This window comes from Panicum virgatum, chromosome 9K (assembly GCF_016808335.1).
Source record: "Panicum virgatum strain AP13 chromosome 9K, P.virgatum_v5, whole genome shotgun sequence".
NCBI lineage: Eukaryota > Viridiplantae > Streptophyta > Magnoliopsida > Poales > Poaceae > Panicum > Panicum virgatum.
Genome location: NC_053144.1, coordinates 7,533,491 through 7,560,171, shown reverse-complemented (window position 1 = coordinate 7,560,171; position 26,681 = coordinate 7,533,491). Strand labels below are relative to the sequence as shown.

The following is a 26,681-nucleotide window of genomic DNA, read 5'->3' as shown; positions in this document are numbered from 1 at the left end:
CAGAGACCTCGAACAGTTGAAGCTGTTCCCTCACCCCAGACTCCAGACTTCAGAGCAGTGCTCTCCCAATCCGATTAGGATCCACTACTTGCCTTTCCCATTTCGAACTGGACCACACGGGTCCCGCCGTAGCTTAAGCTAAGGGGGTGTTTAGAAACAGAGACTTCAAAAAAGTCCCAGTGACTTTTTAGTATTTAGAAGTATTAAATAAATATTAATTATAAAACTAATTGCAGAACCCTGGGGCTAAACTGAGAGACGAATCTAATGATGTATCTTAATCTATGATTAGCAAATGGTTACTGTAGCATCACTGTAGCAAATTATGAATTAATTAGGCTCATTAGATTCGTCTCGCGAAAAAGCACTCAGCTATCAAAAAATATTTATAAACAGATTTTATTTAATAATATAAAATAGTAAGATTCCTTTTGATGTGATAGGGACTTTTGGAAAAAGTCTTGGAGCCAAACATGCCCTAAAAGCCACGGTGCGGTGGTTCGCCGGATTTGCTACTGGGAGTACTTCAGAATGCGAATCTGCACGAGGGGGAAAAATACTGTAGTGCCAAGGCATGCGCGTCATACCGGTGTACCGAACAGATACGCCTGCCTCGGCGCCGTATCAGCGAAAGTCACTGGAATCCCGTGTCCGACGATACGGTTCCGATCCTTGAACGTTATGTATTGCGGTGTCGCCCACTTGCAAGTAGACATGCGTCCTTGGCAGAAAACATTGTGGATACTCCCTACCTCACTCTAGATCTTGACAAACACCGCCATCCCGACCACGGCGTATCTGGACATAATCCTTTTTATGTACTGCATCATCGATCTTTTTTTTTGAAAGGAAAGCTCCATCGATCTTTTTTTTTGAAAGGAAAGCTCCATCGAATTTTTTTTTTGGAAGGAAAGCTCCACCCATCGATCTTTGAAGAATATACTAAGTGCTCAATGCATTTGCCCCCATTTTCTCTTCTTTTGTTTTTGGATTGGCATCAACGTGACGCATCGAGGGCCAGGATCGCCAGATCAGTGGCTCCACAGAGCTGAGCGCGCACTATCGTTTGGCACAGTCACACTCACACAGTGCGCGATCGATGGATCGATCGGTGAACAGCGCCCTGCCGAGACCATGAAAGCCCTGCACGCCTGCAGGACAGCACGCAGGAGCAGCTTCTGGAACGAGCTGGCTGGCTCGAATTGAACTGACCTGACCCACGGTTGTCGATCCCATCTCCGCACGTATCATCAGTTCATCACGGCGACCAGTTGATTGGTCGGCCCCGGCCAGGACTCTTGGGACTTGGGAGAGACTGGAAACCGAGAGCGACCGGTGAGGAGCACGCGCGCCACTCCCACTACCCCCCCTGTCGCCCAACCAACGCGCGCGCAGGGGGAGGATCGGATCTGCCACGCAACGGCCGACGCTCCGGCGAGCCCGAACCGCCGCCGGGTCCTGGCACGAGCCGGAGATCTGTGCGCCCCTTTCTGCCGGCGCGGGTTCGGCGTGCGTGATCTTTATCCCTCCGGTGCGTGCGGGCAGACAGGCAGATCGATTTCTCGTTGGCGATCAAAACGTTCATGCGTTGTGATGGCCGCTTTTTGTCACACTTAATGACTTAAGTTTCAGTAGACAGACAGGTAACAGAATGATGTGAAATGGAGAGCAGCCATAGCTCAACAAGCTTTACTGCCGATTCGGGACACGCATCGAATTTTTTTCAAAATATCTGTCTGGTCTGGTCCGGAATTACCTTTTCTTTAGAGGGGCCCTGAATTTACTTGGTCTGGCCTAGGATATACTTGGGCCTCCACTGGATCAACGAAAATGTATCCGGGCCCACAAACTCGGGCCCTTCCCCATGAGTTGGCTGGGCCCATGTCAAGTTGGGCGGCCTGCCCACAGCCCACCACACTCGACGCAGCCTCCTCGTCGTCAAAGCCGACCATCGCCGGCTCCGCCGCCACGCCACTAGGCCGGCCGCCGCGGCGGTGCCCGCGGGCAGACAGCGGTTCGTCCACAACTAGCGGACTCTCCCGGTAGCCTGATACCGCTCGGAGATTTGAACCCCCCTGTCGCCCCCGTCGCCGAGGGGCGAGTGCACGTCTCGCTATGGCCGCCGCGGGGCGCGCGTGGGACCCGACCGTCTCGCTGCGGCTGGGCCACCCGGCGCTGGTCCTCCTCGAGCGCTGCCGCGGGGCGGCGCCGTTCCGGGCCATCCTCGCCCACCTGCTCCGCCTCGGCCTCGCCTTCGAGACGTTCCCCATGAGCCGGCTGCTCCACTTCGCCACCGCCGTCTCCTCCCCGCGCCTCGCGCGCGAGGCCGAGCTCCTCTTCCACCACTTCACGCCCCGCCCCAACCTCTACATCTACAACCTCATGCTCTCCGCGGCGGCGGAGGCGCGCGACTCCTCCTCCTCCTCCTCCTCCCAGCGCCGGGCGGCGGCTCTCTACAGGTCCATGCTCGCGTCGTCTGTCCACCCCGACGAGCGGACCTTCCTCGCGCTGCTGAGGTCGGTGGAGCGCCTGCCAGCGGGGAGGCAGGTGCACGCCCATGTCGTTACGAGTGGCTTGCACTCGCGCGTGTACCTGCGGAACTCGCTGATCAAGATGTACCTCGACGCCGGCGATGTGGAGACGGCCGAGCTGATGTTCTGTTCAACGCCAGGGTCGGACACGGCATCCTGCAACATCATGCTGTCTGGGTATGTGAATCAAGGGTGCACCGCGAAGGCTCTGCGGTTTTTCCGTGAGACGGCGTCGCGAGGGATTGCTGTGGATCAGTATACAGCTGTTGCTCTGCTCACTTGCTGCGGGCGCCTGAAGAATGCAATTCTCGGGAGGTCTGTTCATGGTGTTGTCATGCGGAGGATGGATCCAGATGATTGGGGATTGATTCTGATGAATGCTCTTTTGGATATGTATGCAAGATGTGGGGAAATGGATGCAGCTATGAGAGTCTTTGGTGAAGCTGACGCGAAGGATGTCATTTCGTGGAATACAATGGTTGCAGGGTTTGTGAATGCTGGCAAGTTGGACCTTGCCAGAAAATATTTCTTTGAGGCACCTTGCAGGGATCTAATATCCTGGAATGCGCTTCTGGCTGGATTCATGAGTCACAAAGATTTCAGTGCAATGATAGAACTATTTAGTGATATGCTTGCCAGTCGAGTCATTCCTGATAAAGTGACTGCTGTTACCTTGATCTCTGCAGCCAGAAGTAATGGATCGTTGAATCATGGAAGGAGTATCCACGGTTGGGTAGTGAAAGGATTTGGGCTCCAGGATGCATTCTTGGCATCTGCTCTTGTAGACATGTATTGCAAATGTGGAAATGTGAGGGGAGCTTATTCTGTGTTTGAGAAGGCTTTGGACAAAGATGTTACCTTGTGGACAGCTATGATCTCTGGCCTTGCATTCAACGGCCATGGAACTGAAGCATTGGATCTATATTGGAAGATGCAAGCTGAGGTTGTAGCACCTAATGGTGTCACATTGCTTGCTGTTCTCAGTGCATGCAGTCATGCTGGCCTGCTGGATGAAGGATTCATGATTTTTAATGCTATGAAGCAAAAATACAATATCGAACCAGGAATAGAACATTTTGGGTGCATGGTTGATCTCCTTGCACGATCAGGTAGGCTAACTGATGCTTTAGCTTTGGCTAGGAGGATGCCAATGAGGCCAAGTCGGTCAATATGGGGCTCCATTTTAAATGCGAGTTTGGCTTGTGAAAATACTGAAGTTGCAGAGATTGCTTCAAAAGAACTTCTTCATCTTGACCCGGCAGAACAAGGTGGATATGTCTTGCTTTCGAACTTGTATGCGGCTGGAGGTCATTGGGACCACAGTGACAAAGTGAGGCAGAACATGGAAAGAAAAGGAGTGAGAAAATCAGCAGGTGCTAGTAATTTTGGATGCTGATGCTTCTGATGCTAGGTAAGAGTACCACTTACAATACGTGTTTCAAAATGCTAGCAGCTTCTTTCTTCTAAGGAATGGATATCACATTGTACATTGTTGGTGGTCTTTTCTGTAAATAGAAGTTTGTAGGAGGACTATCTTGTAACATGTACTTTATATACACAAATGAATGGAGAGGAAAGTGTAGAAGCTTCACTGGAAAGAATCTCTTCCCATCACAACATGGTATACAGAGCCAGCGACGGCGTCCGTGCTCAAGCGACGCGCGGCGGCGCGGCTCCGCGCCGGTGACGTGTGGCGGCAGAAGATCCGGCGACGTGGGAGGCGCGCGGCGGCGTGAGCTGCGCGGGCACGGGAGGTGCGCAGCAGAGCGAGGCGCAGTGGCTAGGCGAGGCGAGGCGCAGAAGGCGCCTGCGGTGGCCGTCGAGGAGGTGCAGGAGCTGGAGTGCTTGCCCGAGGAGGAGGTTCCCGTGAAGGCTGCTAGCCTGCTAGGGATGTGTGCCTTGGTGCTGGAGTAGAGAAGCTAAGGTACGGGTGGTGACTGTGATTTGGGTGCTGATTTGGTTGCCGGCCGTGGGTGGATTGATGATTTGGTTGCTCGTTGCTGCTGTTTGCAAGTGATTTCAAATTGAATCGGTTAATTGAAGTAGAGAGGAGGATTTCTGCAGGAAATTTGTGTGGGTGAGTGCAGAAATGGGAGATAAACCGGAGGCTTCAGCAGGGGTTACAGCAGAGGAGCTTGCTGCTGTACTACGAGCAATGGATGAGAAATATAGGTCATTGTTTGATGTACTCAGCAGACAGGGAGGAAGCTCAAGAGCAGAGGTTGAAACCAAGGAAGAGATTCATCCATTACAGATGCCTAATGTGAAGTTGGAGGGAGCTGAAAGTTATACGAGCTGGGCTGAGCATGCAGAGACCATTTTGGTCTCAAGAAAACTGGAGGGTTATATCCTGGGAACCATTGAGAAACCTGCTGAAGAGAACTCAAAAGAAGGGCAGAGGTGGAAGACATCTAATGCACTTGTGCGAGCTTGGTTGCTCAGTTCTTTGTCACCTCAAATTGCCAAACAAGTTGAGAGAATAAAAGAAGCAGCAGAAATATGGCGACTACTCAAGAGTACCTATTCAGGAGTTGGAAATGAGATGTTGGCTTGCAAAATTCAGAAAGAATTGCAAGAGCTATGCCAAGGTGATAAATCTGTAGTTGAGTATGTGTCCGAGCTAAAGAGGCTGTGGAGTGACCTAGATTACTATGATCCAATTGAGTTGGAGTGTGGCAAGTGCATTGAGAAGTTTAGTAAGTGGACTGAGAAAAGGCGTGTGAGGGATTTCTTGAATGGACTTAATCCAAAGTACGAGAATAGAAGGGCAGCACTATATGGAAGTGGGAATTTACCCAACTTGGAACAGGCAATCTCTGCAATTATTAGTGAGGAAACACGCCTAAAGTTGGAGGCCACAGGGGCAACTATGCAGAGTTCTACACAGCGGCGCTCAGCCTTTGTTGCTACAGAAGGGGCAAATTTTCAGAAATCGGCAACAAATACATATGATAGGAAATGTTTCAAGTGTGGACAGCCAGGACATTTGCAAATCTCTTGTCCTGAATTAATTGGAGGAGGTCGGGGTAGAGGACAGGAGTGGCGTGGCAAAGGACGTGGACGGGCTTTTGATGGACGTGGTGGTGGCCGAGGCCGTGGTATGCGACTTGGAGGTAGGGCAAATACCACCTCGGTTATGGAAGAGTCCTCTCAACTTATGAGGGTAGAAATGTCAGTTGATGATTGGGAAAAGTGGCGCCAATTTAAGGGAATGTGTATAGAGGACAAGCAATCTACTGAGGCCTCTAATGCTTCCACTTCTGCTGCAGCTACAAACTTTGGTGGTAATATTTCTCGCACTCTGAGTTACAAAACAAATGATATACCATGGCTAATAGATTCTGGGGCATCTAGACATATGTCCGGGTCGTATCAGAATTTTATTGAATATGCTCCTGATTTGAAGGCGCAAAGCGTCAAATTGGCTGATGGTTCTTCTCAAATTGTGTTGGGGTCAGGAACAGTCATGTGTGGATCCAATATATCTCTTTCATCTGTATTACATGTTCTCTCGTTCCCAATTAATTTGTTATCAATCAGCTGCATTACAAAAGAACTTAATTGTGCCGTAATCTTCTTCCCATCATGGTGCTTATTTCAGGAACTTGGGACTGGAAGAAGGCTTGGGATGGGGAACATGCGTAATGGTCTATATTATCTAGATGACAATATGTCACATAAGGTTGCTGCAGTTTTGACTCCTACACCATTGGAAGAATTTCTTCTCCTTCATCGCAGGCTTGGACATATGTCCTTTATTACTCTTGGTCAGCTCTATCCTACTCTCTATAATAAAATCAGCAAGGAAAGTTTAGTGTGTGATGCATGCCAATATGGGAAACAAACTAGAAGTTCTTATGCACCTTCTGATAATAGAAGTAATGTGCCACTTCAGACCATTCACTCAGATGTATGGGGTCCTAGTGGAGTAATGTCAATTAATGGCTATCGGTATTTTGTTACCTTTATTGACTGTTGCACTAGGACCACTTGGGTTTATGTATTGAGAAGCAAAGGTGATGTATTTGAATGCTTTAAAGACTTTCATAATCTAATTATGACTCAGTTTAATGCACGTGTGAAAATATTTCGGACTGACAATGGTACAGAATATGTGAATAATGAATTTGATGAGTATTTGTCAAACTATGGGATTATCCACCAAACTACTTGTCCTGGGACTTCAGAACAAAATGGTCTAGCAGAGAGAAAGAATAGACATCTTTTGGAGATTACAAGGTGTATAATGATGGCTATGAATGTTCCTAAATTTTTGTGGAGTGAAGCTGTGATGACAGCTACTTACTTGATGAATAGAATGCCATCTCGGGTGCTCAACAACAAGACACCAATTGAGTGTCTAACTGGTAAGACAACATATGTTGTACCACCAAAGGTATTTGGTTGTGTATGTTTTGTGAAGGACTATAGACCCTCAGTTGGTAAGTTAGACCCCAAAGCAGTGAAATGTATATTTGTTGGATACTCTGGGAAACAAAAGGGATATAGATGTTGGTGCCCATCAGAAAAGCGAATGTTTGTAAGCATGGATGTAATATTTAGGGAGCACGAACCTTTTTATGGTGAACCTCAAGGTTTAACAGATGTTTTTCCTGACCCATTTACTAGTGATGTTTCAGATATGGACAACGAGCCAGGGGGAGAGAAAGGAGAAGAGAACAATCCTAGTGCATCGAGGAGAATAGTGGTCGGAGTAATACCACAAGAAGATACTGATGTTGATAGAGATGTGGAGCCTATAGAAGGGGAACAGCCACAAGGCGAGCAACAAGGTACATCAATTGAGGTGTTACAATGGCCAAGACCAAGTGAGGAACAGAATCTTCGAGTATATACACGAAGACGAAGACATCAGGCTGAGCAGGAACAAGTGCAGGGGGAGGAAGCCAGTTCATTGGAACTGAATCATGAAACTCAAGTTGAGTCAGATACACATAGCCCAGACTCAAGTGCTACAATTGATGGTACACTTTCTCTTCCACATGATGACTTAGATATTCCTATAGCCCATAGAAAGGAGCCTCGTACTACTGCTGGGAAGTTGCCTTCTAGATTGACCTCATATGATATCTCTAATCATGTTTCATATATATCTATTGGCCCTCAGTACAAGTCATTTGTAGGAGCCTTGCAATCTGTGTCTATACCACATGATTGGCAGGAAGCAAAACAAGATCCACGGTGGAGACAAGCAATGTTGGAGGAAATGACTGCTCTTGATAAAAATAACACTTGGATAGTTACGACTCTCCCTGCAAATAAGAGAGCTGTTGGTTGTAAATGGGTGTTCACTGTGAAGCAGACACCTGATGGCAAGGTGGAGAGATATAAGGCCAGATTAGTGGCAAAAGGGTATAGTCAGACATATGGGGTGGATTATGATGAAACCTTTGCACCAGTGGCAAAGATGAACACCATCAGAACAATAATCTCGATAGCAGCTAATCATGGTTGGAAACTATTTCAACTTGATGTTAAAAATGCATTTCTTCATGGAGATTTGGAAGAGGAGGTGTATATGGAGATTCCTCCAGGGTTCAATAGTAGAGAAACTGAGGGAAAAGTATGTAAATTGAAGAAGTCATTGTATGGGCTTAAACAATCACCTAGAGCTTGGTTTGGGAGGTTTAGAAATGAAGTTTGCTCTATGGGGTATCGGCAGAGTAATGCAGATCATACATTGTTTTTTAAGCATAACTATGACAAGATCACGATTCTTGTGGTGTATGTTGATGATATTGTGATTACAGGTGATGATGATAAGGAAATATTGTGCTTGAAGAGAGCCTTAGCAAGATCTTTTGAGGTCAAAGATCTGGGTTATCTTCATTATTTTCTTGGAATTGAAGTGGCATATGGGTCGCAAGGCATCTATCTTTCACAGAGGAAATATGTTCTTGATTTACTCAAGGAAACTAGCATGCTGAATTGTAAACCAGTGACAACGCCAATTGAATATAATCATCGTATTCTGGCTGATTCAGGAGATCCAGTGGACAAACATCAATATCAGAGGTTAGTTGGTCGCCTAATTTATTTATCACATACAAGACCAGATATTGCATATGCTGTTAGTATTGTAAGCAGATATATGCATGATCCTAGATCTAGTCACTTAGATGCAGTACACAGAATCTTGAGATACCTTAAGAGTTGTCCAGGGAAAGGTATCTTGTTTTCTAATCATGGGCATATGAAAGTTGAGGGATATACTGATGCTGATTGGGCTGGATGCTTAGATGATAGAAAATCAACATCTGGATTTTGTGTACTTGTTGGTGGTAACCTTGTTGGTTGGAGGAGCAAGAAACAAAGTGTGGTTGCTAGATCTACTGCTGAAGCTGAGTTTAGAGCTATGGCATCAGGCATATGTGAGCTTATGTGGCTTCGAATACTATTGTCTGAACTCCATCTGTATTGTGGTTCACCTCTTCAGCTTTATTGTGATAATCAAGCTGCAATTAATATGGTGAATAACCCGGTCCATCATGATAGAACTAAGCATGTTGAGATAGACAGGCATTTCATCAAGGAGAAATTGGATGAGGGGATACTTCAGATTAGCTTTGTTAAATCTGGAGATCAGTTAGCTGATGTTTTAACCAAAGGTGTTAATGTTGTGTCTTTTATGAAAATCTGTAGCAAGATGGGGCTGTTAGATATATTTGCCCCATCTTGAGGGGGAGTGTTGGTGGTCTTTTCTGTAAATAGAAGTTTGTAGGAGGACTATCTTGTAACATGTACTTTATATACACAAATGAATGGAGAGGAAAGTGTAGAAGCTTCACTGGAAAAAATCTCTTCCCATCACAACATACATTTCACGCAAAGTTATTACTTATTACTTCTATTTCCACTTCGGGCATGAGTGTCAGAGTTTTTTTTTAGTTTACTGAATAGTGTTTTCCTTTTCCTATTGACTGGAAATATGCCTTACAGAAAATTTATGTTGGACTGAACAATGTTTATTACTTTTGCTTTTACCCGGGAGTTGATGCGGAAAACTTGGTGCAGTATGCTCTACTTTTATTGAGAAGAAATCAGCTTCTGTTAGCTATACTATTTCATATAAGTTTGAAGTATACTAGGACACCGTTTCCACTTTGGTCATCTCTTGTCTGAATGAAGTGTGCCAACATGTTCATTTCGTACTGGGATTCAAAGGTTTTAACATTCAACAGCTACATGACAGTGAACTCAATCATGTCCACTAGTGTAATGCTAGTATTTATTGTCGTTTAATAACTCTACTTTCAACTTTCCTTCTGAAACTTTGGAAGAAATTTCTACTATGTTTACTGACAGTACAAATCTCAAAGTATGTTATCTGCATGTTGGCTTGTAAAATGTCTGTGTCCTTAATGTTTTTAAGACTTCAAATCTTGGCTTCGCTGTACTTGGACCAGAATAACAACTCTGTAGGCTTGTGCATCTAGATGAATTCATAGCCCTTCCACTTGTGGTAGCAAAATTTGCAACTAAAGTGATGTGTGCCTGTGTTTTTTTGGGTCTGTTCCAGTTTCATGATGCGAGCTTGAATTGATTGTTGACCTGATGTGATGATTATGACTGACCACAGAACCAAGCCATTCCGGCAACGCAGAGATCTGGCAAGCAACTATGATCACATTTTATAAACTGGTTGCAGGTAGTGTTTTTTTGCCCCATTGTTTTCCAGGGAAAAAACACTATGATATTAATTCTGTCCACACGATATTACTGAATATTACACCTCACCAATGTTTCCTGCCATGTTATTTAGCTGAACTTAAGGATGATGGTAACCTATCTTCCAGATTATAATTCAACTGAGCATTTCAGTGGCAATGCTGTACCTGGACTCCTATAGCAATCTGGAAATTAGGAATGAGAAACTATAATACCAAGGGAAGTAATGAACTGTTGAATAGTGTCCTTAACATGCACGCACATAAAGAAGTGTCAATGAAACTTATTCAGACATTCTGTTGTCCTTATTAAAGTTGAAGTTCTTGTTTACCCATTCACTTTCCACAAACTTTCATATATGACAAATGCTTCCACTGGCCATGGACATCTCTCTTCTCCACTAATATGGCACAGATTAAATAGCTGGTGCTGGGAGGCACATTAGGATATCAGCCTCATTAGCAGAGTAGCATTTTTGCGCACTCATGTGATTCCTCAATAAAAGCAGCATGATAATCGTGTTTGAGTGGCTTTAAGTTGAAGGATGTTGTTGCAGCAAATATCTGACGTACTGTAATCCTTCTCAACTATCGCAGGTGAATATGCTGTTGTCAGCATTGGCCACTCATTCAAGACATGGTGCCATTTGGACGTGCACAGTGGATGATCCAGTAAATTTTGGGAGATGACACAATTGAGTACAGATGCCCTTAACAATGCACCAGAGAAGGGCATGTCAAGTCTTATTTTTTTTTGGAGGTACATAAAACATGCCAGAGCCCGGATCGGAGAAGTGGTGAAATATGAAATTGCTTTGCAGTTGTTATAGTGGCAGATTCAGGGAGATGGCCCTCTAGTGCTCTAGAAACCTAGAAGTTAAAATTCCCAGCTCCCAATTTTATGAACAATAATACCTCATGTCACATGATGAAGGCAAGAGAGAAAGGAGTTTGCCAAGCCCTGATACAGTTCGAGGATTTCAAGCCATTATGTTGGCATGGACCAATAAATCAGCCTCATCGATCCGACATGCCTGAGCTTGCCGTAGGACTGTCAATGGCACTGGTTGTAACTTACAAGCATATAAGTGGTCAGCTTGTCGGTCCAATTCAGAGGCAAGAAGGCAGGATATCAAACATACAAGCAGATAAGTGGTCAGCTAAGTTAGATGGTGGATGCAATGTCTGGTTGATCCAACCTCTGGAGGAAGTTCGTGATGTGATGCTCACTGAATTTCTGCATTCCTCTGGAGAAAAGGTAACAATGTGTGGATAGTCCAATCAATTTCTGACCTCAATTCTATAGAAAACTGAAGCTAGTAGAAACTAGAAAGAATACGGAATGATAAAACAGAGTTGTTCCAAAACTATTGTTGATCTAGAAAGAATACAGAATTTTTTTTTTGCACATCTGATGTTCTGAACGGCCTGGTTGAGGGTCAGGGTTCAAAAACGTTGGTTTCTTGTAGCAAACTTTTATGTGCCTGTAGCTATGCATAGGGATGTAGTAGCCACATAAAATTTCATTTATGATTTCACATTTGCTATGTTGCCGTTCGTTGGGTATGGAAGTAAATGCCAAACTTATTTCAAATCTACCATATTTCAATCTTATTTGCATCGAACAAGATGTGCCAATATTTTTTCCTTTTCAGTTATTAGTCGTACAGGTATTTCTCCAGTCCTTGCTCACCACTGGATCCGTTGCTTCCGTTGCTGGTTTACTACCCCTGAGGCCCTGAGGGGCAGTTTGGTAACTGCCCCCAAACGCCCAGGAAATCCCCGCCTACAGCTCCTCTTCCCGCGAGGCCCTCGCGAAATCCTCCTGTTCCCGCCCTTCCAGGCCCGCGGGCACTCGGGCGGCATGTCGAAATTTTCGTAGCAGGAGTAACCACGCGACGCGAGTCCCCAGCCGTGCTCAAGAAGCCAAAGCCTGAGCTTTTTGAACTTTACTAATAACACCTTGTTCTTTTCTCAAATCGCACACCTAGCTACGGTTCCGAACCGAACCGCACAAAACAAACCGTGCTCAAAATAACTGCATATCTCGAGGGGCTAGTTACAATTTTGTCTATAAGAACCCCCACAGGCCCACACCCAAAGCCCCACGCGGAGCCGGAAAGGGAAAAAAAATCTCGCTTTCGCTTCGCGTAGCGCGAGGAGTCGGAGGGAAGCGAAAACTCGCGAAAGGTAAGGGCTTCCGCGGCGCCCCACCCACCGTCTTATCCGAACCCTCCCGCCCTCGATTCGCCGCTCGATTTCCCGAATCGGCGGCGAGATCCGCCCTATTCGCGCCCCGATCCGCGCTGATCGGCCCCCGCGCCGTCCGATTTGGTCCTGTTCGCTGCAGGGTCACAGTTCCCCTCGGAGCGGAGGAGATGGCCGGGAAGGGAGGCAAGGGCCTGCTCGCGGCGAAGACGACGGCGGCCAAGTCGGCGGAGAAGGACAAGGGGAAGAAGGCCCCCGTCTCCCGCTCCTCCCGCGCCGGCCTGCAGGTGACTCGTGGCCTCCCCTCTTCCTTGCGTGCTCTGCTTTCCGTTCGCTTTTGCTTCGGCGCGCCGTCCTGCGCGTGCTAGGGCGCGCCTAGATTTGAACTGCCGCGTTAGCGCGCGCGGCTGTAGCTCGCACGTTATATTCAAACTGCTGCTAGGGCGCGCCGCGCGCGTGTAGATTTGTGTGTCTCGCCCGGGCTAGGTGAGGTCCGAGGCTTCGTACGGTTAGCAGAGGTGCTGTCCTCCTTTTAGATTCGCGCGTGTGGGTTGGATGAGCTGTGGCTTTGTGAAGGTTGCGCGCGTGTAGTCTGGCCAAGCTAGGTTTTTAAAATCTTAGGGCTTACTGTATGTTGTTCTGCCAAATTTTTGATCTGGAATAGTGGTTGCTCTGCCTGCCTGTGTCATGTAGACCGGCGGGCACATGATTTGTGTTTGTTCAATTTGCACATTAGCACGTTATAAGCAACTGTGAGTTTGGACAGAATGTAGGGCTGTGGCAAATATTTGTGATGATCGCAAAGTGTAAGATGTTGACATGAATTTGGGTAGGCTAGAATTTGTGTTGATATGATTGATTGTCTGGTTGTTATTCTGTTGGGAAACTGCCATATCAAGCAGTCTTCCCTTCTCTATAGATAAATAGGCAATAGTTGTCAAAATGACAATGAAATCATGTATCTGATGCATGAACTGTTCCTCCATTTCTCCAAATTTCCATGTCTATGCTACATGCGTACATTGTTTTGGTGATTGATCCACCATGTGTATGTTTGTTCTGCTCGGTATTCACATGCTGCTACCGACCAACCATTTCCTTTGGCTATGTAGCATTGGCGGTTAGGTGCACCAAATTGAGTTTGATTGTCTGTATTCAGCTTTGACATGGTTTGTCAGGGGTTTGAACGTCTGATCCTGTTTGTTTTCATATGCAGAGTTTTCTAATTTTTACCATTGTTGATGCATTTCCAGTTCCCTGTTGGCCGTATCCACCGCCAGCTTAAGCAGAGGACTCAGGCAAATGGTCGTGTTGGTGCCACTGCAGCTGTCTACTCCGCTGCCATCTTGGAGTACTTGACCGCCGAGGTTCTGGAGCTGGCTGGGAATGCTAGCAAGGATCTGAAGGTTAAGCGTATCACCCCTCGCCACCTTCAGCTGGCCATCCGCGGAGATGAGGAGCTCGACACCCTCATCAAGGGCACCATTGCAGGTGGTGGTGTCATCCCGCACATCCACAAGTCCCTGATCAACAAGTCCTCCAAGGAGTGACGGGTTATACATGATGTGCATCTTAGTTTAAACTGGACTTTCGTGTGCCCCCGTGTTGTAAGTCCTGGTCTTCGAGTAGTTCTTAGTGGAGCTGTCCGGTTGAAGTGATCCTTCTGTATATCGCTTTCCTGGTGCTGCTTCATTTATTTGAACATCGTGCCTATGTTGAGTCGTTAACTTCAGTGGTGCAAACCTGGATGCTTATTTAGTTATTTGTGACTGCCTCTTACTTCAGTTGTTCATGTGATGGTTCGTTTTTTTTTCTCATTCTATTTGTTACAAACTTTTTTGAAGAGATATTTGTTACAAACTTACAATTACATCTGAATGCGAACGTGGCCAGCTGCCCAGCTGCTTGTGAGATTGCAGCTCTGTTTTGTTTGTCATTTTGCAAATACTTCTCTATGAATGCAAATTTACCAAGAGCTGTTGGGTTGTTCTGAATGGCATTTATGTTCGTTCTGCTAACTGCGGTTCAGTCATAAGCAGCTGCAGCATTAGCAGATGAAGAAACAGGGTTCCCATCTGTTCATCCTGAGAAACTTCCTCTGTACCTTCATCCCGGGACAGCATCTCCATCACCGGCATCAGAAAATTTCATTTATAATTTCACATTTGCTATCTTCCAGTACGAAGGATACGGAAGCAAATGCCAAACTTAGGCCGTGTTTAGTTTCCCATTTTTCGAATTTTAAAAGGGATTTTTTTTTATATTTGAAGTACTAGACTAATTATAAAATTAATTATAGAACTCGTTTATAAACTACGAGACAAATCTAATGAGACTAATTAATCCATCATTAGAGCATGTTTACTCTAGTAATTTAGTGTCTAATCACGGCTTAATTAGGTTCATTAGATTCTTCTTGCGATTTACAGTCCATTTGTGTAATGATATTTTTTTTTCCAACTACATTTAATATACTATGCAAGATATTTACAAAATTTTTAGAATTTTGAAGTTTGAAACTAAACACGGCCTTATTTCAAATCTGTCCTATTTCAAACTTATTTGCATCAAACAATATGTGTCAATATTTTTTTCTTTTTCATTTATTCGTACACGTCACCACTGCATCTGGTGCAGGTCAACGAGCCCTGAGGGGCAGTTTGGTAACTATCCAAAACCCCCCAGGAAATCCCCGCATACAGCTCCATCTCCCGGAGAGGCCCTTGCGAAATCCTCCTGGTTCCCGCCCTTCCGCAGCTGGCCCGCGCGGGCAGTTACGGCACTCGGGCGGCGGCATTTCGAAATTTTCGTCGCAGGAGTAACCGCCCGAGTCCCCCCAGCCGTCGTCAAGAAGCCACCCACGGACCCAACCACAACCTGAGCTTTTCGAATTTTACAAAAAACACCCTATTCGTTTCTAAAACCGCACACGTAGCTCCGGTTCCGAACCGAGCTGCACTAAACAAGCTGTCCTAACAATATATCTACATACTCCAAGGGGTTAGATACAAATGTTTCGTTCATAAAACCCCCACGCCCCCAAGGGAAAAGGCCCACGCGAAGCCCGAAAAAAAAATCTCGCTTTCGTTTCGCGTGGCGTGAGGGGGAGGGAAGCGAAAACTCGCGAAAGGTAAGGGCTCGCCCCGCGCCCGACCCGCCCGTCTTATCCGAACCCTTCCCCCTCGATTTGCCGCTCGATTTGCCGAATCGGCGGCGAGATCCGCCCGATTCGCGCCCCGATCCGCGCTGATTCGGCCCCGGCGCTGTCGGATTTGGTTCTGTTCGCTGCAGGGTATCAGTTTCCCTCAGAGCGGAGGAGATGGCCGGGAAGGGAGGCAAGGGTCTGCTCGCGGCGAAGACGACGGCGGCCAAGTCGGCGGAGAAGGACAAGGGGAAGAAGGCCCCCGTCTCCCGCTCCTCCCGCGCCGGCCTGCAGGTGACTCGCGGCTTCCCCTCTTCCTTGTGTGCTCTGCTTCCGCGCGTGCTAGGGCACGTCGGATTTGAACCGCAGCGTTAGAGCGCGCGGCTGAAGCTCGCGCATTTAGATTTGAACTGCTCCTAGGGCGCGCGCGTTTAGATTTGTGTGTTCTCGCCCCGGTCGCGCGGGTTAGGTCTGAGGTTTCGTACGGTGAGCAGAGGTGCTGTCTTCCCTGTTAGATTCTTTGTGCGGGTCCGATGATCCGCTTTGTGAAGGTTGGGCGCGCTAGTTGTGGCTGATTTTTAAAATTTTAGGGGTTCTGTTGTTCGATCAAATTTTAGATCTGGGGCAAAGGTTTGCCTGCCTGCCTGTGTCATGTAGGCTGGGGTCGCATGATTGTCTGTGTTACCCGGACACCCGTGTCTTAATTTTTTTGCCGAGTCGGATACCCCGCACCTGTGTCGGATTCCGACACCTGTGTCGGATTCCGACACCTGTGTCGGATTCCAAGTGTTATTTGCTGTGTCCCCGAAAATTCTAACGAATCGAACACCCGCACCCGAGTCGGACACCGACACCCGCACCCGTGTCCATGTAACACTGATGATTGTGCTCGTTCAATTTGGTCTTTAGCACTGTTGTCCGCTGTAGGGATTTGTGATATACATTTGTGATGATGGAAAGGTGTAAGAGGTGGACATGAATTTGGATAGGCTATAATTTTCGTTGATATGATGGATTGTCTGGTTATTTTTCTGATGGCTACACTATATTTACTCTGCTTTGGTGTTTGATCTACCATATCTATGTTTGCTATTCACGTTGACTATGTAGCATTGGTGGTATGGTGCATCAATATGGGTTGTTTGATTATTTGTGATCAGCTTTGGCATGGTTTATTTGGGGGTTGAATGGTTGATGCTGTTTATCTTTACATGCAGAGTTCATTGTTTCTACAATTGTGGTACGAGTTTGCTAATATTTACTGTTGATGGCCTTTTCAGTTCCCTGTTGGCCGTATCCACCGCCAACTTAAGCAGAGGACTCAGGCAAATGGTCGTGTTGGTGCCACTGCAGCCGTCTACTCTGCTGCCATCCTGGAGTACTTGACTGCTGAGGTTCTGGAGTTGGCTGGGAATGCTAGCAAGGATCTGAAGGTTAAGCGTATCACCCCTCGCCACCTTCAGCTGGCCATCCGTGGAGATGAGGAGCTCGACACCCTCATCAAGGGCACCATTGCAGGTGGAGGTGTTATCCCGCACATCCACAAGTCCTTGATCAACAAGTCCTCCAAGGAGTGAGGGGCAGAGATGATGGGCATCTTAGTTTAAACTGGACTTTTGTGTGCCCCTGTGTTGTAATTCCTGGTTGTTGAGTAGTTTTAGTGGAGCTGTCTGGTTGAAATGATCCTTGTGTGTAACACTTTCCTGGTACTGCTGTTATTTGAACATTGTGTCCGTTGAGTTGTTAACATCAGGGGTGCAAACCTGGATGCTTATTTAGTTATTTGTGACTGCCTGTTATTTGAGTTCATGTCATGGTTCGTTTTTTTCTCTTTCAGTTTTGTTACACTTGCATCTTTAATGCGGCCATTGGAGGGGATTTGGTGCTTGATTTTTGATTGGGTGCCAGCTGAGTTGGTTGTCTGCCTTGCCCCCAGCTGCTTGTGAGATTGCAGCTCCGTTTTGTTTGCCATTTCGAAAGTACTGCTCTGTGAATGCAATTTTACAAGTTATGAACCGTCAGGTTCTGAATGACATTTATGCCCGTTCTGCTAACTGCAGTTCAGTATTACCGTTTAGCATTGCAGCTGTAGCATAAGCAGATGAAGAGCTCAGCAGTCACCTTTCAGTTTTCACCTCTAGCTGAGCAGTTTCCGAAAGAACTTCTATAGCAGTCGGTACTCTTCCTGCACTATATAGAACATTTTATTTCGGTTGGTATGCATCTGTTCACTGATTATTACTTTTATTCTTACTGCAGGGTGGTCTGGTCCAAGCTACCGAATGCAGGTAAGCAGCGATGCTACGCCATTCTGTCTCCATCTGTTCGTCCTGAGAAACTTACTCTGTACTTGCACGCCGGTCCCCGGGACAACATCTCCATCACCGGCGTCATCTGGGCATCACGGAGGTACCGAGTTCTCGTCTCTGTTGCTGCAATTTACCTGCTATTCCCAACACCAGAATACCAGCAAGGCCTTGCGTGGCGCAGATTGTAGCATTTTTCTGTTTCTCTCGACTGCCTCGAGCTTAGTGTACGTGTATAGCTTGCTGGGACAAGGTCGCTGTCTTGAGTCAGAGAGCGGGCAAAGCGCCGGAAATGAGTAGGAAAACCACGAGACCGCCGTTTTTTTCCACCGAACCCACCGTCCAGCCCAGCGGGGTCATCTTTATTTGGCCCTGTTCAGATGCCTCCCGTAAAGTTTTTTATTACAGAATTCGTCTGTAAATCGCGAGATGAATCTAATGAGCCTAATTAATTCGTCATTGGAGGATTTTACTGTAGTATTAATGTAGTAATTTAGCATATAATTACGGCCTAATTAGGTTCATTAGATTCGTCTCGCGATTTACAGGCAAACTGTGCAATGTGTTTTTTATTTCGTCTAGATTTAAGTCTCCATGTAGGTGCCGGAAAAAAAATTTAGAACTTTGAATTTGGGAACTAAACACGGGGTACTTGCACCTCGGTTTCCAATCACAGGATGCTTCCACCCTGCTTCCTTCCACCCCGGCCCTCCATATATATCTCGTTGCTCCGCGCACCAGCCTACCTCTTCACCTACCTCCCCCCTCTCTAGTGGTGTTGCTTATAGCTTGCTGTCAGGGTCTAACAGTTGCATCTGCATGGAAGGGCTGACGGGCGAGCAGAGGCTCGCGTTCCAGGAGGCTTTCTCGCTCTTCGATAAGAACGGCGATGGTCTGTTGCCTCTCCTCTCTTCTTAGCATGGCTCTGCTTGCTTCTTGATTTGGTTTGGTGCTTGTTCTTGAGTTTGTTTCTTTGTTTACTCTTGCTCGGGTGTAGAGTTGCAACTATTGGGCTCGGATGTAATGCTATTGTCCTGCTTGTGGGTAGCCTTGTTTGTGTAGTCCATTGTTCTTCGCAGTTCTAGACTAATGAGATGCCTGCAATTAGTGAAAGAACCACGCACTGTGTTGCGCAGGACTTCTCTTGCATTCCTAGGTTGCTGATGGCTGATCTTTTTTTTTCCTCTTACAGTAAAGGGGTAAACTCTTCAATAAAAAGCAATCAGCTCTAGCCTGAATCATCAGTTGGCTGGCTCAGAGTTTTTTGTTTAAAAATGTATTGGCCTCGTGTGGGTGTCAACTGTCAAGTGATAGAGTTTGAGAAAAGCAATACATGGGCCCCTGTAAATTCTTTAGCTGTAGTGATAGGAATGTGCTAATTCTTCTACCTTTTTTCAGTAAGAACCTTCCTGCTGGTGACAAAAAAATGTTTGCTGCTACCACAGTTTATGATTTTTAGAAGGGCTCTGAATCTTTCCTGTGAGCTATCCGCCTGATTCCTTTGGGAAAAGTTGTTGCCAAGTTGCTCAGTGGCTCAGTAGCTATCTAAGTGATTGCCAAGTTCCTCAAGTTTCCCAATAATGTCTTTGGAAAGTGGAAACTATATTTTTCGAATGTTGTGGTTCAAGTGGTCATATTATTGGTCATTGAGCTTTATGAATTATGATCCCGGCATAGTTAATTTGCTCAGTGGTCATCTTATTCAATAGTTCTGACCAAGCTTTCCACTTGTGGTCTTGGAGACTTGGACTCGTGGTCCTACAGTCCTACTTGGATTTGCACCGAGACCTGCATGCAATCACAGGCTTATTGTTATTTTTATTTTTTTTGAACCGAAAACAGCGAGGGAGGCCCCCACTGTTGATTATTGTTATTTTTATTGATTGAAAAGTGGGATGTAACCTTTGCCATGTGTAGGATGCATCACCATGGAAGAGCTGGCCACGGTGACTCGTTCCCTTGGCCTTGATCCTAGCGATCAGGAGCTCAGCGACATGATGAGCGAGGTTGATACAGATGGCAATGGGATCATAGATTTCCAGGAGTTCCAGAGCCTCATTGCCAGGAAGATGAAGGTGAAGTCTGCTCTGCCTCTGATGGATATGCTTCAATATCAAACTGAAGTTGCCAACATCTGACTGCTGTTGATTTGGTTGCTGAGTGCAGGATGGTGATGGTGATGAAGAGCTGAAGGAAGCATTTGAGGTCCTAGACAAGGACCAGAATGGCTTTATCTCCCCAAACGAGGTAGTATCTTAGTGCCTTCACAAATTCAGATCATTTGGTTCCATTTTGTTTTTATTCAAGCTTACCTTGCTCATGTCGATGTGCGCAGCTGAGGGCAGTGATGACCAATCTTGGGGAAAAGATGACCGATCAGGAGGTTGAGCAGATGATCAGGGAAGCGGACACTGATGGCGACGGGCTGGTGAACTATGATGAGTTTGTGCTTATGATGAAGAATGCTGAACGGAAGATATCTGGGTGAAGGAGATGTAATGTGAAACCACTAGTCCTCAGGTTGGATGGTTCTGTTATAAGTTCTGTAAATTATAACTGTACGTTCAGTTTAAGTTCTGTGAAGTGGTGGATTCCCCTAATCCTCTGTGTGTTACAAGGCTAGCTTGCAGTTTGTAAGGTTGTGATTTGTTTCATTCTAGAGTGTTAGCAATGTGACATGAATTCAGATTTTAAAATACCACATATGTGAAGTTTATATGTAACAACGTTTATAGGTTCTTGAAACTATGTTAAGAATCCATATGTTGTCCTTTCCAATCCCTTCCGGTGGCCATTTTATTTCCTCTGAACCAAGTGTTCGCTTCCATTTTATTTCCTCTTAACTATGAATATTTTCTTCTTCGTTTCTAGCATCTAACTGTTGAAGATAGTGAATTCATCACCAAATGAGAAACTGCGTCCTAAAAGTCTGCTGCTTCAGAAAATATGAGGTTAACCTAAAAGTTTATGCTCACTGATAAGAGTAAATAAATGTTTTTTGAATAGTAAAAGTAAATTATACTCAGCTTAAAACAAATAGCGCGTTCTCAAATTCAATCCAAAAGTTATGCCGGCCAATCAAAGACAACCAACAATTCATCATTCCGAGCCTGAACGATAGCTGGACGAGAAATTTGGAAAACCAAATTAGCTTAAGAGATCTTAGCAAGCATATCAAGCCTTGTAAACATATCACCACAACGTATATGTACAATCTGGCAGAGGATACAGAGCCCGTCCTTATTGACACTGAACACGAGATGGGCTGCGTTGCATGTGCAACACTGCCAGCAGATAATGCACACCAATTACAAACCACACAGTAATTGTCTGAATCAAGCCCAGTGTAGGTCTTACGACCGGTATACAATCATATAACATTGGTTCTATGTCGCAAAGAACCGCTTGCTGAGATACAGTAGTATCCATTATCTTAAGCATTTCCAGCTTCTAGGCTGCAACTGGCTCGCGCAGCTTGCTGCTCCCCTCTGACGGCACCAAGCTGTCATAGTATTCCACGAGAACTTTCCAGCCACCCGGGCACATAAAACCATCTGGGGGGCTCTCGCGGTTCTTGGCAAGAGTGCGCATCTGAATAAGAAGGCAGGAACTTTTAGAATTTGGCCAAAATTGATAGGCACCAAAATTTACAACATATGAACAAAATACTGAAGGGAAATTACCTTTGTGCCAGAGATGAACAGAAAATCATCTTTCCTTGATGGATCGAAGAAATCCATTTTCTTTTGCTTTGTGTCATATGCAGCAACCTGATCCAAAATAAGAGATATGCCAAGAAAACAGAAAAAAAATCTCAAGGTTATTCTATTTGAAAATTAAATTATGCAGTTGACATCAAAATTGACGTGCATATCTGGTCAGGAAGGATGACATACCCTGAAAGGAAGGATATTGAGCTTCTCAAGGCCAGGAGCCATGCTCAAAACCTTCTTTCCATGATCAGCGTCATAAAGGTCCCTTTTCGCAGTAGGATGGCTCATACCGGCAGGATCCCTTCCAACAATATAGAAATTTGCACCAGCATTAATACGAGCCTTAGCATGCCATTGCACCTCAGTTGGCCCCGCATAATGCATTGGAGAGGGGAAGATTGCAACAACAGTTGATTCTGGGTTGAGGACACCTTCCTCAAGAACCTACCAGAAATCACAGAAGTGTCAGAACAGTGCAATCGGAAATTTCAACATATTACAGTAGCTGTATCAACCAACTATTTGGATATCACTTATCAGAAAAGGTATCACTTAGTTCCAATTAATTGAGACAATGGGAAGGATAGAATGATCATAACTGAATACCTTCTCATGCTGCTTCATTCTCCAGCTAAGAGGTACATCATCTGCTTTTGTGAATCCCCCCAGTGGATGGAGCAAAAGAACAGGGTTTTTGTAGCCCATATCAAGGAGGCGTTTGCGAGTGTCAGTCATAAGCAAAGCATGCCCGTTGTGTACAGGGTTGCGAAGCTGAAAGGCAAATACAGCATCAGCATTCCGCCTGGTAAACTCTTCGCGCAGCTGTGCCGGAGACAGGCGATACTGATCGAGACCATCATTGTACTTGATCGGTTCTATGACCTCCAAGTCCCCACCAATCAACCAGTCACCAGCATTGGTAATTGCCTCCTCAACGTAAGGTAATCCAGGTGCAGTTGTCCCCCATGTCCTTGCAATTCTTTCTTCCTTGTTGTGCTTGTAGATCTCAATGCTGAAAGAAAATAAGAGAGAAGTATTACAACAGGAATGCAAAATTCGAACAAAGTGAAAAAAAAACTCACTTATGTCATAGCAATAGGTCATTCTTGTTTACTATATGAACAACATAAATATTGGGATCACATTTTGACATTCAGATGAATATCCACATCATCTTCTCATGGTTCGAGACTACAGAGGCGCAGACGTACAAGGTTGATGTTATTACGTCACCTTACGCATTTGACAACTACACTTGTATAAAACGACATTCAAATGCTTTCAGATGATTTGACATCTACAGATGCTTGTAAACAAATAAGAAATAAAATTATTTGTGTGACATATGTGTATTTCTATCATTAGCCAGCCTGAATGCATATAACTAAAATACTGAGATGTGGCGGAAAATAGCAAAACAAAATCTACTAGCGGAAGTGATATATGATTTAGTATAATAAATCAGAGGGCGAGGCTGAGGGCATGACTATTGGTGTATAGGTACTGCGATGTTGCTGATAACGACCAACATACGCAGATGCCCTGATATAGTATGGCACTGATATCTGCTAGAAAAGTAGAATTGACCCCAAAAAAAAAGGAAACCATGTACTTACAAAAATGCGTTGACTGGCAAGATAAATCCACCTCGTGACAAAATTTGCTCCTAACAATAGCCAACTCAATATCATCAAGTGACATATCGTTAGCTAGATTATTGTCGAACAGAATCAGTACTAGCGGTGTATCTAGTTTAAGGAAGGCACTCAACACATTTTTTGGAGAGAGTCGAGCTCTGCACCTGAATGAAGTGGAAGACACATACCATCGGAATCCACTATGTTCCTAGCTAAAGAGATTACTCATGAACCTAATTGCACAGAAGAGCACCCTAGCAATTCCGAACCAACCAACAATGGCTAATGCAGATAGGCATATTCGCATATTCTAATCCATCAACTCAGGTTACCAATGCAGATAGGCATATGAACAGCGACAGGGCAAAGAAACAAACAAGGGTGCTGGGGGGATTCGATTTGTCGTCTTACTCGCTCAATACGGCGAGGGGGCGGTCGCGGTCGTCGACGAGCGCGACGCGCGTGGCGCCGTCGGCCTGGATGGCCCGTCGCTGCGCGTCCCCGAGGGAGAGCACGATGGGGACGGACATGTTGACCATCCTGCCATCCGCCCCGCGGATGGCGTTGAAATGAAGTGCTTGGAGGAACTCATGCTCGCGCATGAACCCTTGCAGCGGGCTGGCCCATCCTTCGCTCAGGACGTGGAGCCACTCCTTGTCGACGCGGCCCAGGCGCAGCCGGTGCGGCAGGGACACCGCCTCCCGCCGCAGGGCCGCGCGCCGGCCGCCCTCCTCGGGCGCCACCAGGTCCACCAGCCGCCCGCCGTCGGGCTCAATCAGGCTGGCCCGGCACCGCACCCCGCGGGGCGCCGCCGCCCACCCGGGCCCGGCGGCCCCCGCCTTCACGCCCCCCGCCCTGGCGCCCCCGATCGCCGCCACGCCAACCCGCGCCGGCGCCCCCGTCCCGGCGCGGTCGCGGGCCGGCTGCGCGGCGAGCTGCGAGAACCCAGCGAACAGCGCGGCCTGCGTCGCCATGGCTAGCTGGCTGCTGCTCGAATCGGCCGGTCGCTCGCCTCCTCTTCAACCTCCCGCCGAGGTCTCCTCCTCTTATAATGAGGGTGCTTTTTGTTCAGTTTTGTATTTGGCGGCCACCAGCGAGCCTTCGCCGTGGCTGCGTGGGTGGCTGATTAGGAAAAGGCAGCATGGGTGGCGGGGGCTAGTGAACCTGGATGGGATTACGGGCAGAGCGGGCATGGGCACGGTGAACGTAGGCACGGCAGAGGGGAACGTGGGGGCGGGCAGGGAAGGCAGGGCTAATGGGGGCCGATGAGGACGGGTCATCGTGCAGTCCTTTGGTGTTTTGTTTAGGGTGGTGAGATGGTCGGATTTGGACTGCTATTAGTGTGATGACACCTTTCCAACGTATGAACCTATGTCTTTTGGCTGAGATGGATTTTCTACGCAGACAAAGCCTGTGGGCTGTGGTTCAAATCCTAGTACCTACAATTTGCACACTTGCAATAGTGCTTCTCATTCTTCGTAGGGATAGATAGATAGATTGTGGGGTATGTATTTTTGTCGTGTCTTCGCGCCCACATGGGGCTTTTTTTTTATTATCGAGCTTGTGTATGCGCCATGTGATATCATGAGAAGAGGAAAATCTTTAGCAAACTCGATCATGGATGGTTTTTTATTTAAATCAAGACTGAGGACGACAATGCTAATTTTTTTGGATTTTTTACACCACTAATTGATTTGGATTGGTGTTTCTCTAACCACACACTATCTTTGATTCTTTATAGAGGCAACATTATCCTCCTTGAGAGAGAGATAATCAATTGTTTTGGTTGAAGAAAACCTCGAAAGAGAAGTTGAGGTATTACTTGTCCAAGGAGAACTGAAACACTAGTGTCCTCTTCTCAGCCTTGATCAAGGATGTGCCCTGAAGGCATGTGCTATGCTGGTAGACATGCTACGAGAAATTTGGAAAGACATGAAATGAGTTATTTATCAAATACAAATATCTGAGGAAGCTGGATGCTGTCTTCGACAATTGAAATCTGATTTTCTACAATGTATTTCTTTTTCTCCCCCACTTTTTACCTGTGTTTTTTAATCTTTTCTATCAAATGATGGTCGGTATTCGGTAACAATACCATTTTTGGTGGTAAAAATACAAGTATTCAAGCCATTTATTTTGGTAAATGAAACAACAAAATTACAAAGTATAGATGGGATAAACCATCACACTATGACGGTAGGCACCGTGTTGACACCTCGACGCAGAGGATCCTTCTTTGCTCTTTGAATTATTGGCGGCCTTTTGTACCTTTGCAAAGCACGATCTCCTTGTGTGGGTACTTGTTAGCAAGTCTTTATCCACTGGCAACTTACCTCGTCTTACCGTGGATTTGGAGAAATACAGCCTCCATCTTAAACTATAATTCGTTTTGATTTTTACTATACATCTAGATATACACTATGAATCTCATTGTTTGAGCTGGAACTTTTGGAGCTTTTCTAAAAGGTTGCTATTCGCTTTTTAGTCTTAGAAGTCAATAATAGCTTTTAGATGATCTTTTAACGTTTTGGACCTAAAAAACTCAAAAATATTTTTAAAAATCAAACTTTTCAGCTTTCCACATAAACTTAGCTTTTTTTAGATTTTAGCTTTGTGGAAGCTAAGCAATTCGCTGTTTGTTTAACCTTCTAGCTGTTAATACTAAAAAGCTGTCCGGAAGCTTAAATAAACCGGCTCTTTGATCTTTCTTAGTACAGTTGTACGGTTGTATTTGACCATGGAATTAAGATGCTGCAGACTGAGAAATTGCGTGGACGGCAAGGGCGGACAAAACAACCACGCGAGTACTCGAATTCGAGAGCAACAGCGGTGCCATTTCCCGGCACGACACGTGTGCATGTCCGGCGACTTGGCCTGCCTAGACGTTACGTGTAGAGGGAAACAAATGACTCTGATGGCTCGGCAGCTGGGCTGTCATAGTGTCATGGATCGCGCAAGCTATACGATGATGAGGACGCGTTCTGCCCAACAATTCCCTTTTTATTTTGTTAGAAAAACGCCCAACAATTTTTTTGATGTGCGACTGTGCGAGTCACCTTGCGACTGCATTGTTTCCGTCAGCCTCAACAAACGGACGAGCCAAACACGGCCGAACATCGTCGGAACAGGTAGTGACGGGCAGCGCTCGCGCCGCCCCAGACGGCGGCGACTCGGCACCAACCACACCGTCGTCGCGGCCCCGGCGGCAACCTCCGCATTCCGCCGGCGGCTGGCGGCTGGCGGCTGGCGGCTGGCGGCCAGGTAGGGCCTCGGGCCCTCGGCACCGGCCCTCACCCGCCGGCGTGGTCGGCCCGTTTCGTCCCGGAGCGGGGACGGCGCGGTTCAGCCAGCCCCGCCTCTGATATTGGCAACGGGTTGGGCTGGGGAACGTTTCAGGATTCAGATTTGTCTCATCCCCATGACCCCATCTTTTTTTTTTTGAGGGGGAGCCCATTG

General features: G+C 46.3%; 5 protein-coding genes across 10 annotated transcripts; 4 read left to right on the top strand and 1 right to left on the bottom strand.

The window, feature by feature from the left end:
* The first annotated feature begins 1,936 nt into the window (after nt 1–1,936).
* LOC120649803 (pentatricopeptide repeat-containing protein At3g04750, mitochondrial-like) lies at nt 1,937–11,831 on the top strand. 4 transcript variants are annotated; one of them, XR_005665378.1, is made up of 3 exons: nt 1,937–3,942; nt 10,132–10,200; nt 10,817–11,831. XR_005665378.1 is itself a non-coding variant. In XM_039926698.1 (2 exons), the coding sequence occupies exon 1, from the start codon at nt 2,116–2,118 to the stop codon at nt 3,925–3,927; it is 1,812 nt and encodes a 603-aa protein (XP_039782632.1). In that variant the 5' UTR covers nt 1,937–2,115; the 3' UTR covers nt 3,928–3,942; nt 10,817–11,831. The 4 variants fall into 4 exon arrangements, 1 of the variants encoding a protein (XP_039782632.1); XR_005665377.1 differs by having other exon boundaries at nt 1,938–3,942; nt 10,072–10,200; XR_005665379.1 differs by lacking the exons at nt 10,132–10,200; nt 10,817–11,831 and adding an exon at nt 9,371–10,065 and having other exon boundaries at nt 1,937–4,019.
* A 454-nt stretch (nt 11,832–12,285) lies between these two features.
* On the top strand, nt 12,286–14,211 carry LOC120649807 (probable histone H2A variant 3). Its single transcript, XM_039926705.1, has 3 exons — nt 12,286–12,409; nt 12,570–12,714; nt 13,681–14,211. Exons 2-3 carry the CDS (start codon nt 12,598–12,600, stop codon nt 13,975–13,977), a joined length of 414 nt encoding a protein of 137 aa, XP_039782639.1. The 5' UTR covers nt 12,286–12,409; nt 12,570–12,597; the 3' UTR covers nt 13,978–14,211.
* LOC120649806 (probable histone H2A variant 3) lies at nt 12,380–17,388 on the top strand. 2 transcript variants are annotated; one of them, XM_039926704.1, is made up of 3 exons: nt 12,380–12,409; nt 15,719–15,863; nt 16,850–17,378. In XM_039926704.1, the coding sequence occupies exons 2-3, from the start codon at nt 15,747–15,749 to the stop codon at nt 17,144–17,146; spliced, it is 414 nt and encodes a 137-aa protein (XP_039782638.1). In that variant the 5' UTR covers nt 12,380–12,409; nt 15,719–15,746; the 3' UTR covers nt 17,147–17,378. The 2 variants fall into 2 exon arrangements, with proteins under 2 accessions (XP_039782638.1, XP_039782637.1); XM_039926703.1 differs by lacking the exon at nt 12,380–12,409 and adding an exon at nt 15,401–15,557 and having other exon boundaries at nt 16,850–17,388.
* Nucleotides 17,389–17,826: 438 nt separating this feature from the next.
* On the top strand, nt 17,827–20,638 carry LOC120649805 (calmodulin-like protein 4). Of its 2 annotated transcripts, none has more exons than XM_039926701.1 (4): nt 17,827–17,978; nt 19,793–19,950; nt 20,042–20,122; nt 20,211–20,638. In XM_039926701.1, exons 1-4 carry the CDS (start codon nt 17,852–17,854, stop codon nt 20,361–20,363), a joined length of 519 nt encoding a protein of 172 aa, XP_039782635.1. In that variant the 5' UTR covers nt 17,827–17,851; the 3' UTR covers nt 20,364–20,638. The 2 variants fall into 2 exon arrangements, with proteins under 2 accessions (XP_039782635.1, XP_039782636.1); XM_039926702.1 differs by lacking the exon at nt 17,827–17,978 and adding an exon at nt 18,470–18,767.
* A 370-nt stretch (nt 20,639–21,008) lies between these two features.
* LOC120649804 (ATP-sulfurylase 3, chloroplastic-like) lies at nt 21,009–24,317 on the bottom strand. The gene is made up of 5 exons (XM_039926699.1): nt 23,637–24,317; nt 22,195–22,600; nt 21,772–22,032; nt 21,559–21,645; nt 21,009–21,466 (listed from the first exon to the last, which is right to left on the bottom strand). Exons 1-5 carry the CDS (start codon nt 24,197–24,199, stop codon nt 21,326–21,328), a joined length of 1,458 nt encoding a protein of 485 aa, XP_039782633.1. The 5' UTR covers nt 24,200–24,317; the 3' UTR covers nt 21,009–21,325.
* Between the last annotated feature and the right edge of the window lie 2,364 nt (nt 24,318–26,681).

What these genes read in the sequence shown, in the direction of transcription:
- LOC120649807 (XM_039926705.1), top strand. Translation starts at nt 12,598, where the DNA reads ATGGCCGGGAAGGGAGGCAAGGGCCTGCTCGCGGCGAAGACGACGGCG. An exon ending in CCTCCCGCGCCGGCCTGCAG is followed by an intron (nt 12,715 to 13,680) that starts GTGACTCGTGGC and finishes ATGCATTTCCAG; the next exon opens with TTCCCTGTTGGCCGTATCCA.
- LOC120649805 (XM_039926701.1), top strand. Translation starts at nt 17,852, where the DNA reads ATGCAGGTAAGCAGCGATGCTACGCCATTCTGTCTCCATCTGTTCGTC. An exon ending in TCATTGCCAGGAAGATGAAG is followed by an intron (nt 19,951 to 20,041) that starts GTGAAGTCTGCT and finishes TGCTGAGTGCAG; the next exon opens with GATGGTGATGGTGATGAAGA. An exon ending in GCTTTATCTCCCCAAACGAG is followed by an intron (nt 20,123 to 20,210) that starts GTAGTATCTTAG and finishes CGATGTGCGCAG; the next exon opens with CTGAGGGCAGTGATGACCAA.
- LOC120649806 (XM_039926703.1), top strand. Translation starts at nt 15,747, where the DNA reads ATGGCCGGGAAGGGAGGCAAGGGTCTGCTCGCGGCGAAGACGACGGCG. An exon ending in CCTCCCGCGCCGGCCTGCAG is followed by an intron (nt 15,864 to 16,849) that starts GTGACTCGCGGC and finishes TGGCCTTTTCAG; the next exon opens with TTCCCTGTTGGCCGTATCCA.
- LOC120649804 (XM_039926699.1), bottom strand. Translation starts at nt 24,199, where the DNA reads ATGGCGACGCAGGCCGCGCTGTTCGCTGGGTTCTCGCAGCTCGCCGCG. An exon ending in CCCCTCGCCGTATTGAGCGA is followed by an intron (nt 22,601 to 23,636) that starts GTAAGACGACAA and finishes ATTTTCTTTCAG; the next exon opens with CATTGAGATCTACAAGCACA. An exon ending in TGTTCATCTCTGGCACAAAG is followed by an intron (nt 21,467 to 21,558) that starts GTAATTTCCCTT and finishes CTTCTTATTCAG; the next exon opens with ATGCGCACTCTTGCCAAGAA.
- LOC120649803 (XM_039926698.1), top strand. Translation starts at nt 2,116, where the DNA reads ATGGCCGCCGCGGGGCGCGCGTGGGACCCGACCGTCTCGCTGCGGCTG.